Genomic DNA, 11,296 nt, shown 5'->3' with positions numbered 1-11,296 from the left:
TTTAAAGAATACAATTCAATCTTTATTGTCCCACCAGGGGAAATGTGATTTGCAGAAGGGTTAAAACAAACATACATGAGACATGAACAAAGATAAGAACAGCTGTTACTGTTTACATCTAGTTGAAGTGGCAAAACTCAAAAAAAGTCTCTCCCGACTTTTTAACTAACATCATATTCATAACAGCAGCAAGGAGGCTGCTTTTTACAGAGCATATAGGCCATAAACGTTTCTTAACGCCACCGGCTGAAATAAAAAAATCCCACTTTTGTTTATAAGAGCAGGGTTCAGTTAACGCCGCTCTCTCCCGACAGGTCCAGCATCAGGGACAGCAGCTGCAGGAGTTTCTGTCTGTAAGTTTCACGTTGCTGCGCAGAGTTTACGACGTGTTCTTTGCATCTTAGACTGTGACACAGTAACGGCAGAAGCTGCTTCCAGCTGTGGACAGAACGCCTCTCTTCCTTTAGTGTTTGGCTCTCAGCTGACACGAACATCAGAAGGTCCGGAGCCGCTGAGGAGCCGTCGTGGATTCATTAACGCAGCGTTAGTAACTGTAATAATATTACTGTTTTAGAAAAGTAATTAGTTACACTACTGGGAAAAGTAATATTATTACAGCAAACTGACGCACATAACAAAGTATTTTAACCCAAAGCATCGTGCTGCCTAAACCTGACCAAACGGCAGCGTTTCAAAGTTAACACGCACTTTTATCAAGTCCGAGCGGACGTTGCAGATTTATTGTTGCTGACTTGAACGCGGAGCTCCAAAAGTCGAAAACGTTAAAAAGCCTCAGCGGGAGGTTCAGACCAAGTGTGACGAGAAGCAGAGGGAAACTCAGTCGAGCCAGAATTTAAAGTGAACCGATTCAAGCTGCAGAACGTGTTTTTAGTTTCCTCAATCACTCTGCTCAGTGCACCCTGGGAGTTTCTTATGTACACAAACTTGTGTCTTTTCATCCAAGAACCAGCTCTTCATCTTTAGTACTGAGGACTGAACCAGGCTGATCCGAGCCGCCTACGGGTCATGTGACGTTCTCTATGGGAACAATGAATGGGACTTTTTACTGCAGGGACCTGGGGCGCCACAGAATAGCTCCTCCAACGCTGTGCACACGGCCAGCCCCGAAAAATCAAACCGTCGTCTTCAACACATGAACATCAGCAAGTGAAAACACGGGACTCAGGACATTTCCATGTCCTCCGCGCTGCCCCTTTGAGAAGTCGTCCTGGTGGCGGTCTGAGCGACAGCAGGAGCCCTGAATGCTTCCTAAAATTGACATGGCGAGTTCATGTTTTATTGTCCAGGGCTTGTCGTCCTGCAAGTCTCCGGGGCAGCTCTGGGGCTCAGGGGCAGTACTCGTACTCGCCTCCGTCGTCGCCTCTGTCATTGTTTCTGTCGGCGCCTGCGTCACCGCCTGCGTCGCCGCCTGCGTCGCCGTCTATCTGGTAGATGTTTTCCACCGCCGAGCCTCCACTGTGGAGCTCCAGAGTGGGCGACGTTGAATAATACTGGATCGAACTGACGACCTGCTGCTGCTGAGGGCTGAAAACAGAGAAAGAACATTTTCATTCATCTTTTAATCGATTCTGTCGTTTCTTTGGGAACAATACTAGGTGATTTTCTAGGATGATTCCTGCAGGTATTAAATTAGCAGACAGAACACCGTAAGTACAAACTCATTTATTAGAACCAGCGCTTCTGGATCTCCAGGACAAAGATCAGAACCACGACTCACATATGAACCTTCGGACGCACAAGTTTTTTCATATATATATATTTCAAGCGTGTCTGTTCATCAGATGAAAGTGGGTCATGAGTATACTGTGGTTCAGGTTAACCAAAGTAAGAGGCATCTCGTGCGTGTGGTCACGTGATGCTGATTTTGGCATTTCCGTCCGAACATCTCCAGCGAGGTCTTTGAATGTCACATCAGTCAGAGAGGAAACCTCAGAGGTTTCCTTTGTCTTCGCTTCCAAGTCAGTTTTACAGTTTCTGTTTCTGGTAAAAAGAAAACCTGCTGCAGACGTCCAGCTTATTAAACTCTGGGGGGCTTTAGGCTGAGAGTCAGGTCCCATTCTGTGAGCCCAAATAATTAATAATACTATAAACGACGACAAAGTGACGTCTATGGAGAATCTCTGCAGACCGCAAACAGTAAGGAACTTTATTTACACAGCAGCTGTCACGGACTAGAAGAGTTCTGCACAGTAAAAATACACTAATAATAAATAAAACAACATGCAGTCTTCAAAAAGCACAGAAAGCTCATTCACCCTAAATGAAAACCATAATGCTAGTTGAAAGCTCGTCTAAAAGACGTGTCTGCAGGAGTTCTTTAAGGTTTCCGCAGAGTCCTCCAGGCTCTCGAGGCTAAAGGGAGACAGTTCAAGGCTCTCGAGGCTAAAGGGAGACAGTTCCAGGCTCTGGAGGCTAAAGGGAGACAGTTCAAGGCTCTGGAGGCTAAAGGGAGACAGTTCAAGGCTCTCGAGGCTAAAGGGAGACAGTTCCAGGCTATCGAGGCTAAATGGAGACAGTTCCAGGCTCTGGAGGCTAAAGGGAGACAGTTCCAGGCTCTGGAGGCTAAAGGGAGACAGTTCCAGGCTCTGGAGGCTAAAGGGAGACAGTTCCAGGCTCTCGAAGCTAAAGGGAGACAGTTCCAGGCTCTGGAGGCTAAAGGGAGACAGTTCCAGGCTCTGGAGGCTAAAGGGAGACAGTTCAAGGCTCTGGAGGCTAAAGGGAGACAGTTCCAGGCTCTGGAGGCTAAAGGGAGACAGTTCCAGGCTCTCGAGGCTAAAGGGAGACAGTTCCAGGCTCTGGAGGCTAAAGGGAGACAGTTCCAGGCTCTGGAGGCTAAAGGGAGACAGTTCCAGGCTCTGGAGGCTAAAGGGAGACAGTTCCAGGCTCTGGAGGCTAAAGGGAGACAGTTCCAGGCTCTCGAAGCTAAAGGGAGACAGTTCCAGGCTCTGGAGGCTAAAGGGAGACAGTTCAAGGCTCTGGAGGCTAAAGGGAGACAGTTCCAGGCTCTGGAGGCTAAAGGGAGACAGTTCCAGGCTCTCGAGGCTAAAGGGAGACAGTTCCAGGCTCTCGAAGCTAAAGGGAGACAGTTCCAGGCTCTGGAGGCTAAAGGGAGACAGTTCCAGGCTCTGGAGGCTAAAGGGAGACAGTTCCAGGCTCTGGAGGCTAAAGGGAGACAGTTCCAGGCTCTGGAGGCTAAATGGAGACAGTTCCAGGCTCTGGAGGCTAAAGGGAGACAGTTCCAGGCTCTCGAGGCTAAAGGGAGACAGTTCCAGGCTCTCGAGGCTAAAGGGAGACAGTTCCAGGCTCTGGAGGCTAAAGGGAGACAGTTCAAGGCTCTGGAGGCTAAAGGGAGACAGTTCCAGGCTCTCGAAGCTAAAGGGAGACAGTTCCAGGCTCTGGAGGCTAAAGGGAGACAGTTCAAGGCTCTGGAGGCTAAAGGGAGACAGTTCCAGGCTCTGGAGGCTAAAGGGAGACAGTTCCAGGCTCTGGAGGCTAAAGGGAGACAGTTCAAGGCTCTGGAGGCTAAAGGGAGACAGTTCCAGGCTCTGGAGGCTAAAGGGAGACAGTTCCAGGCTCTGGAGGCTAAAGGGAGACAGTTCCAGGCTCTGGAGGCTAAATGGAGACAGTTCCAGGCTCTGGAGGCTAAAGGGAGACAGTTCCAGGCTCTCGAGGCTAAAGGGAGACAGTTCCAGGCTCTGGAGGCTAAATGGAGACAGTTCCAGGCTCTCGAGGCTAAAGGGAGACAGTTCCAGGCTCTGGAGGCTAAAGGGAGACAGTTCCAGGCTCTGGAGGCTAAATGGAGACAGTTCCAGGCTCTCGAGGCTAAAGGGAGACAGTTCCAGGCTCTGGAGGCTAAAGGGAGACAGTTCCAGGCTCTCGAGGCTAAAGGGAGACAGTTCCAGGCTCTGGAGGCTAAAGGGAGACAGTTCCAGGCTCTGGAGGCTAAAGGGAGACAGTTCCAGGCTCTGGAGGCTAAAGGGAGACAGTTCCAGGCTCTGGAGGCTAAAGGGAGACAGTTCCAGGCTCTCGAGGCTAAAGGGAGACAGTTCCAGGCTCTGGAGGCTAAAGGGAGACAGTTCAAGGCTCTCGAGGCTAAAGGGAGACAGTTCCAGGCTCTGGAGGCTAAAGGGAGAAAGTTCCAGGCTCTCGAGGCTAAAGGGAGACAGTTCCAGGCTCTCGAGGCTAAAGGGAGACAGTTCCAGGCTCTGGAGGCTAAAGGGAGACAGTTCCAGGCTCTGGAGGCTAAAGGGAGACAGTTCAAGGCTCTGGAGGCTAAAGGGAGACAGTTCCAGGCTCTGGAGGCTAAAGGGAGAAAGTTCCAGGCTCTGGAGGCTAAAGGGAGACAGTTCCAGGCTCTCGAGGCTAAAGGGAGACAGTTCCAGGCTCTGGAGGCTAAAGGGAGACAGTTCAAGGCTCTTGAGGCTAAAGGGAGACAGTTCAAGGCTCTGGAGGCTAAAGGGAGACAGTTCCAGGCTCTGGAGGCTAAATGGAGACAGTTCCAGGCTCTGGAGGCTAAAGGGAGACAGTTCCAGGCTCTGGAGGCTAAATGGAGACAGTTCCAGGCTCTGGAGGCTAAATGGAGACAGTTCCAGGCTCTGGAGGCTAAAGGGAGACAGTTCCAGGCTCTGGAGGCTAAAGGGAGACAGTTCCAGGCTCTGGAGGCTAAAGGGAGACAGTTCCAGGCTCTGGAGGCTAAATGGAGACAGTTCCAGGCTCTGGATGCTAAATGGAGACAGTTCCAGGCTCTGGATGCTAAATGGAGACAGTTCCAGGCTCTGGAGGCTAAAGGGAGACAGTTCCAGGCTCTCGAGGCTAAAGGGAGACAGTTCCAGGCTCTGGAGGCTAAATGGAGACAGTTCCAGGCTCTGGATGCTAAATGGAGACAGTTCCAGGCTCTGGAGGCTAAAGGGAGACAGTTCCAGGCTCTGGAGGCTAAAGGGAGACAGTTCCAGGCTCTGGAGGCTAAAGGGAGACAGTTCCAGGCTCTGGAGGCTAAAGGGAGACAGTTCCAGGCTCTGGAGGCTAAAGGGAGACAGTTCCAGGCTCTGGAGGCTAAAGGGAGACAGTTCCAGGCTCTGGAGGCTAAATGGAGACAGTTCCAGGCTCTGGAGGCTAAAGGGAGACAGTTCCAGGCTCTGGAGGCTAAAGGGAGACAGTTCCAGGCTCTGGAGGCTAAAGGGAGACAGTTCCAGGCTCTGGAGGCTAAAGGGAGACAGTTCCAGGCTCTGGAGGCTAAATGGAGACAGTTCCAGGCTCTGGAGGCTAAAGGGAGACAGTTCCAGGCTCTGGAGGCTAAAGGGAGACAGTTCCAGGCTCTGGAGGCTAAAGGGAGACAGTTCCAGGCTCTGGAGGCTAAAGGGAGACAGTTCCAGGCTCTGGAGGCTAAATGGAGACAGTTCCAGGCTCTGGAGGCTAAAGGGAGACAGTTCCAGGCTCTGGAGGCTAAATGGAGACAGTTCCAGGCTCTGGAGGCTAAAGGGAGACAGTTCCAGGCTCTGGAGGCTAAAGGGAGACAGTTCCAGGCTCTGGAGGCTAAAGGGAGACAGTTCCAGGCTCTGGAGGCTAAAGGGAGACAGTTCCAGGCTCTGGAGGCTAAAGGGAGACAGTTCCAGGCTCTGGAGGCTAAATGGAGACAGTTCCAAGCTCTGGAGGCTAAAGGGAGACAGTTCCAGGCACAGCAGTAAGGTTCGATCTGCTGCTTGTCCCAGTCAAAGGTCTCGCAGCTGCATTCTGTACAACGAGCAGAATATTTCTTAAAACATTACAGGAGGGGAGAAACCTGCACTTATTCATCATATTCCTTTCAAACAGGACCCTCGTTCTGATGACTGCTGGAAATGTTTCATCTGAGTTTTCTCTGAAACTCACATGTGGTTTGTGGTTTTCTTTTTATCACTGAGTTTCAGTGTGAACACACCAACATGTCATCACAAACTGTGAAAACAACGCAGAGAAGAAGGTGGCGATAAGGAAGTGACGACGCAGAGCGTTGCGACCGTTTGCGGGGCGAGGTTCTCGAGGTTCCCGACCCTGAGGTGAAGCTGCCATTTCTCGAGGGCTCGTCTCGGTCGTGATTCATCATCGAGAAAAAGGCAGCTGCGCTTTTTATTTACCACATTTTCCAATCTGCTGATCTGTAAGCTGCATCGACGCTTCGACAGCTGCCAGATGAGAATTCACTTTGACACCACATTTGGAAGAAGTTGATCAACAAACAAAGAAAAAACAGAAGTTAAAAGCTGTTGCCCAATGAGAGTCACATGAACACTCACATTTTGTTGAGTCGCTTCCATCTTCTGCCTGCGGAGACACAAAAACATCAGAAATAACATTAAGGAGAAGTTCTGCTTTATTAAAGACGAGTTCCCAACAGCTTCCAACTTACAGACGTCATTCTGGTTTCACACGACTGATGTCAAACTCGGAAACTCAGACCCACGTTCCAATAGACTGAAATGATCCGTCTGAACTTTTTATTTCCTGTGCTGGGAAGGAAAACTCTGCATTTCACAGTGACAAGATCTGTCTAATAATCTTGAGAAAATGTCCTCATAATTATGAGACGTCTGTCTGATTAGTAAATATGTATCTCACGATGTTTGCAGAGTTAAAGAGATCATTTGTAGGCCTTTCTAACGGAGGCAGAGAAAGAGAAAGACAGACGCTGTGGCGCCTTAGACCACCAGGAACCTTATTATAGAGAGACCACGAAAAAAAAAAACCTCAATCAAAATCCCATTGGTGTAAAAACTCAACACTAAAATCTGAACATCCAGATTAGAAACAGGAACTTTCTCAACAGGATGTCGGGTGGCTCACTTTATGTTCAGATAAGAAGAGTTCAGTCTGTATTAACAGCTGAGTGTCTGTGAACACTTCACATGACCAGACGTGGAAAGTAACAAAGTACAGTTACTCACGTTACTGTAATAGATTAGTTTGTTTGTGTACTAAAGTAGTTTTTTGAACCTGTAATTTTACTTGTCTAAAATATTGTACATTTTCACATCACGTCCGTTACTGAGTAAAAAAACAACAGAACAGCAGCTTTATGATGCTGCGTTAAGTTACTGCTGCTGCAGCTTCACATTAAAAGCATGTAGCTGGCAAGTTGACTTTTATTTTATTTTAGATTTATCTTTATGGATTTAGGGCTGCCATGTTTTTAAGGAGTCTGCTCACATGGAAATAAATATGGCATTTGAAAGTGGGGCCCCCACAGTGTCTGCTTAGAACAAATGTAGTTGACCCCTGATGTAGAGGTCAGTGCTTCATTGGTGGTTAAAAATGAGTTTTCATAGTTTGGTAAGATGCTTTGCTCCAAATAGCCAAAACGACATCAGTGCATGACAATGTTTGTTGGCATCAGCAACCTGCTGCTATCTAGTTCTTTATCATACTAAAGCTCGTGTTGTCCCGTTAAAATGACCACCTGTCTGAATGTAAACAAGGAAATGAAGCAAAAATATTCTCAAACTCTTATATTATTATATTATAACATTAAATTTCATTGTTTTTCGCCATTGATTTGTCAAAGTATCTGTCAAACAAACAAAAACTGAATCAAATCAAAAGACTGCAAATTAATTAAATAAGTATAATACATCTAAATAAGCTATTAAATCAATTTAAATTAGTTATTTTAGGAGGTTAAAAAAGAGTAAATTTTAAATGAGCTACTTTTTACTTTTACTTGAGTAGATTTTGATCCCAGTAACTTTATTTGTACTTAAAGGTTCATCAAAGTAATTGTACTTTTACTTGAGTAGAATATCTTTGTTCTCTTTCCACCTCTGCACATGACTCAAACCAAGGTCAGCTGGTGGTTTGAAAGAGGACATTCAGACCGGAGAGACCATCTCTCAACAGGGAGGACGCTCATCCTCCACCTGCAACGCTGTCCTTTCATCTCTTCACAGGAGGCTGAACAAACGTTCACATTCGGCCTCAGGTGACGACGCCAACGAACCATCATCTTGATAACGACCCCGCCAGCCAGTCAGAACTGAAGTCGTTCTCTTCAACCAAGTCCGGCTGCCTTTGATTTTTATCTAAGTAGGACAACACTGACCTGGATGACTAAGAAACCTTCACAGATAACTTGACCTCCGTCGTGACCACAGGCTCCACTCTGGGTTAAAGCTGAACGCCTGTCTGAAGTCAGCTAAGGCTAAAGACGAAACCGAGTTAAACTTCCCTCGCTGTTGTTGTTGTGGCGACACGCAGACAGCCGCACGTCGTCCTGTGTAACTTACCGATAATGACGGCCCCGGCTGCCGTGACCAAAGCCAGCATCCCGAACAGAACGACCACCAGGACCACAGTCACTCTGCTGCTGCTGCTGCTGTCCTGCTAAACACGCAAACACACACGGAGACACATCAGTGGACGCTACTTCACCTAGCGTGCTAGCGTTAGCAGACACGCCCACCACGCGTTACTGTTTTACAAACGAGAATCATGAATTCATCGTTTCACAGTCAGACTTTGAGCTTCCACTCTGCGCTCACCTCGGCCACGACGCTGCTGCTGATGGAGGGAGTCAGGAGACGCTCTGTGGAGGTCATGTGACCTGCAGGACGAGGAAGTGAAAGCAGATGTTTCCAGCAGCGTTATGTCACAGTGAAGAAATAAACCTGATCTGGGTTCAGAGGTTAACGGGAACAGATCTGCTGAGTTACCTGCTGAGTGCGAGGTTTCTGTCGCCTCTGTAGACGTCTCTGTGCGAGACGCTGCTGACGTGGTCGCCTGTGCTGCTGAAACAGAAATCAGTGTAATATTAAAGTGTTCATCTGATCATCTTACCGTCTGAAACCCCCTTCACGCTGACTTACAGTGAAACCACATGGTGAATGATTCTGGATCTGTTAAACGCATGAAAAGAAAGTACTGCAGTAAACGTACTTCACTTGTCCCTGTTCATGTGGATTTATAGTGTAAATTTATAGTTTTCTTTGTGTGTTGAGAGGAAACAACCTGTGATTCACGAAGCAAAGACAGGCCGCTTCGTGGTTCGCTGTGGTCAGTGTGAAACCGACATAAAGAGCTGGATACTTAATTAAAACTCTGTTTATGTGAAAGTGAGATTCTTTGATTTCCTTCCTGAAACGAACGAGAGGGCTGCGCAGGACTATCTGTGAAAATGAAAAAGAGACTTTAAAGAAAGCAGAAGCTGGTCAGATACGTGAGAACTGAAAGGTGAACGTGCTCCACCTCAGTCCACACAGTCGGCGTGAAAAGTCGTGTTTTCTGCTCTTCTGAACAGACACCTGAAGTAAAGCAGGAACTCTGATTGGACAGAATCTGATTCGGAGCCTCAAACATTTGGCCTCACATGAACCTGCTGACAGCCAACACGTTCTCAGCTCGTCCCCTTGGCGTCACTTGGGTACCTTTAGTTTTGTTTTGCAACAATAAATATGCATCGTCAGGTTTAGCAACCAAAACTTTAGGAAAACTTCATGGTTTAGTTTAAAGTACGTGCCTTTAAGCTGAGTAACGTTACTTCTCTAAAACAGTCAGTGACTTTGAAAATGAAAGTCCAGCTTCTGGCCCACCGTCCCCTCAACCACCTCCTCTCTCTGCTCTTCTGTAATTTTACATCCTACACCTGCTGTTAGCGTTAAGAAACGGCCCTGCAGAGCTTGAGCTGGTTCACCTCTGTGAGCATGACCCAGAGAGGAGGCCCTGTGGGGGTTCAGCCCTTCATTTGCTATCAATGTCCTTTAAATAAAAGGAACAGGTGCCTCCTCACACCTGATGCTGGTGAGTGAGGAGATGAAGTCGGACCTCCGAGGCGTCACTCTCGGTGTTCGTCCTCACATGTCCTCTGACTCATCACACCTCTGAAGAACTGACTGTCTGCTGCATTGCATCATTTTAGGGGTTTGTGAGCCAAAAGCTTCAGTTTGCTTCCTGTTGTTATCTGTGAGATCAGGCTGTAAAACACTAAGATCCTGCTGAGCATCTATTCTGAATAAAAAAACATTTGTGCAACAACCTCAGGGTTTATAAAAGAGTGTCTCACCTCTCTCAACGATCAGATCCAAGTGATGTTTGTCATCATTGAACCATCCAGGTATCTCCACCCTGCACCCGTACCATCCAGCATCTGTCTCTGTGAGGTCCAGTATGGTCAGAGAAACATCACCTGCCTCCAGTCGTCCCAACTGATACCTGCTGGAAGCTCTGGTTATCACTTTATGTCCGTCTGTGGAGACGAGCTGGTCGCTGCAGCCAAACTTTGGTAATTCACCTCGACCCCAGCAGACATGCTGCGCTCCATGTTTGCTGATGTCATATTTACAGGACAGAGTGACGTTCTGACCTGTTTGACCAACAACTGAGCTGCCGTCACTTTCACCGACTGTGGAGGCAGAAAGAAAGACAGAGTTTAACCGCTCAGTTCAGCAGCAGAGACCACAGCAAGTCTTTCTTTAAAATATCTCAGGCGTCAGATCAAAGTGTCAGCTTGTCTCGTTCTGTTAGTTCTGTTTTTAAAGATGCAACAAGCAGACAGCTGCCTGATATTTATCTGAGATTCTTCGCCTGTGACAGGTGGATGCTTCACTCTGTCCGTCTTTGCTGAGCTGCGAATCAAATTTACCACAAGAGAAAATAAAAAATAAAACCCACTATATCTTGGTTTCGTGCTGCTCAGCAGACGACCGCTATCTGATTTTGATCAGCTATTGTGATTCTGACGGGCTGCAGCTGTTCTACTTTTACTATGTCACAGCTGAAAATGACGTTTCCTTCTACATAACTTATTATAACTAATACTAATATTAGAAAATGACAACGAAACAGTTGGTTTGGAGGGAAAATCCGTCCTGAATAACCGACATGAAGAAGAAACACGGTGTTTTTGTAAGTAATAGTTACAGATGCATCAACTAACTGTTGTTCTTTTCCTCAACATTATATTACTATATAATTATTTCTATTACTATTACTATAATACTACTACTGCTACTGCTAATAATAATACTAATACATGCAACATAGAGTGAAAACACACCTCCAGAGGCTCCAGAAGAAATAAATAAACCTGAGTTTAATCTGCTTCATCACTTTAAAAGAAACGTAATAAATAAATAAGGTTTGTAGAGTTTGAGTACCTGCGAGCAGAGCGAGCAGCAGAACGAGCTTCATGATGAACAAAGTCACAATGACAAACTGTGTTCACGCTCACACCACATTTAAACACCACAGCACACTGTAAAAAATGATCCGCTGCTGCTGCTGAACTAAAAACCACAACTTGGCTTGAGAA

The 11,296-nt window shown here is 47.2% G+C and overlaps 1 protein-coding gene across 2 annotated transcripts; it reads right to left on the bottom strand.

Annotated features, from left to right (window-relative positions):
* Window positions 1–11,296, bottom strand: LOC119895266 (T-cell immunoglobulin and mucin domain-containing protein 4-like). Of its 2 annotated transcripts, none has more exons than XM_038708248.1 (7): window positions 11,142–11,296; window positions 10,049–10,387; window positions 8,703–8,777; window positions 8,532–8,593; window positions 8,277–8,373; window positions 6,294–6,321; window positions 1–1,545 (listed from the first exon to the last, which is right to left on the bottom strand). In XM_038708248.1, exons 1-7 carry the CDS (start codon window positions 11,173–11,175, stop codon window positions 1,347–1,349), a joined length of 834 nt encoding a protein of 277 aa, XP_038564176.1. In that variant the 5' UTR covers window positions 11,176–11,296; the 3' UTR covers window positions 1–1,346. The 2 variants fall into 2 exon arrangements, with proteins under 2 accessions (XP_038564176.1, XP_038564177.1); XM_038708249.1 differs by having other exon boundaries at window positions 8,703–8,774.

The sequence above is a fragment of the Micropterus salmoides genome, unplaced genomic scaffold (assembly GCF_014851395.1).
Source record: "Micropterus salmoides isolate LMB-PRFRI ecotype aquatic unplaced genomic scaffold, ASM1485139v1 Ms_hic_scaffold_9, whole genome shotgun sequence".
NCBI classification, from domain to species: Eukaryota; Metazoa; Chordata; class Actinopteri; order Centrarchiformes; family Centrarchidae; genus Micropterus; species Micropterus salmoides.
Note: the sequence above shows the minus strand (reverse complement) of the source record. Positions and strands in the feature narration are given on the sequence as shown.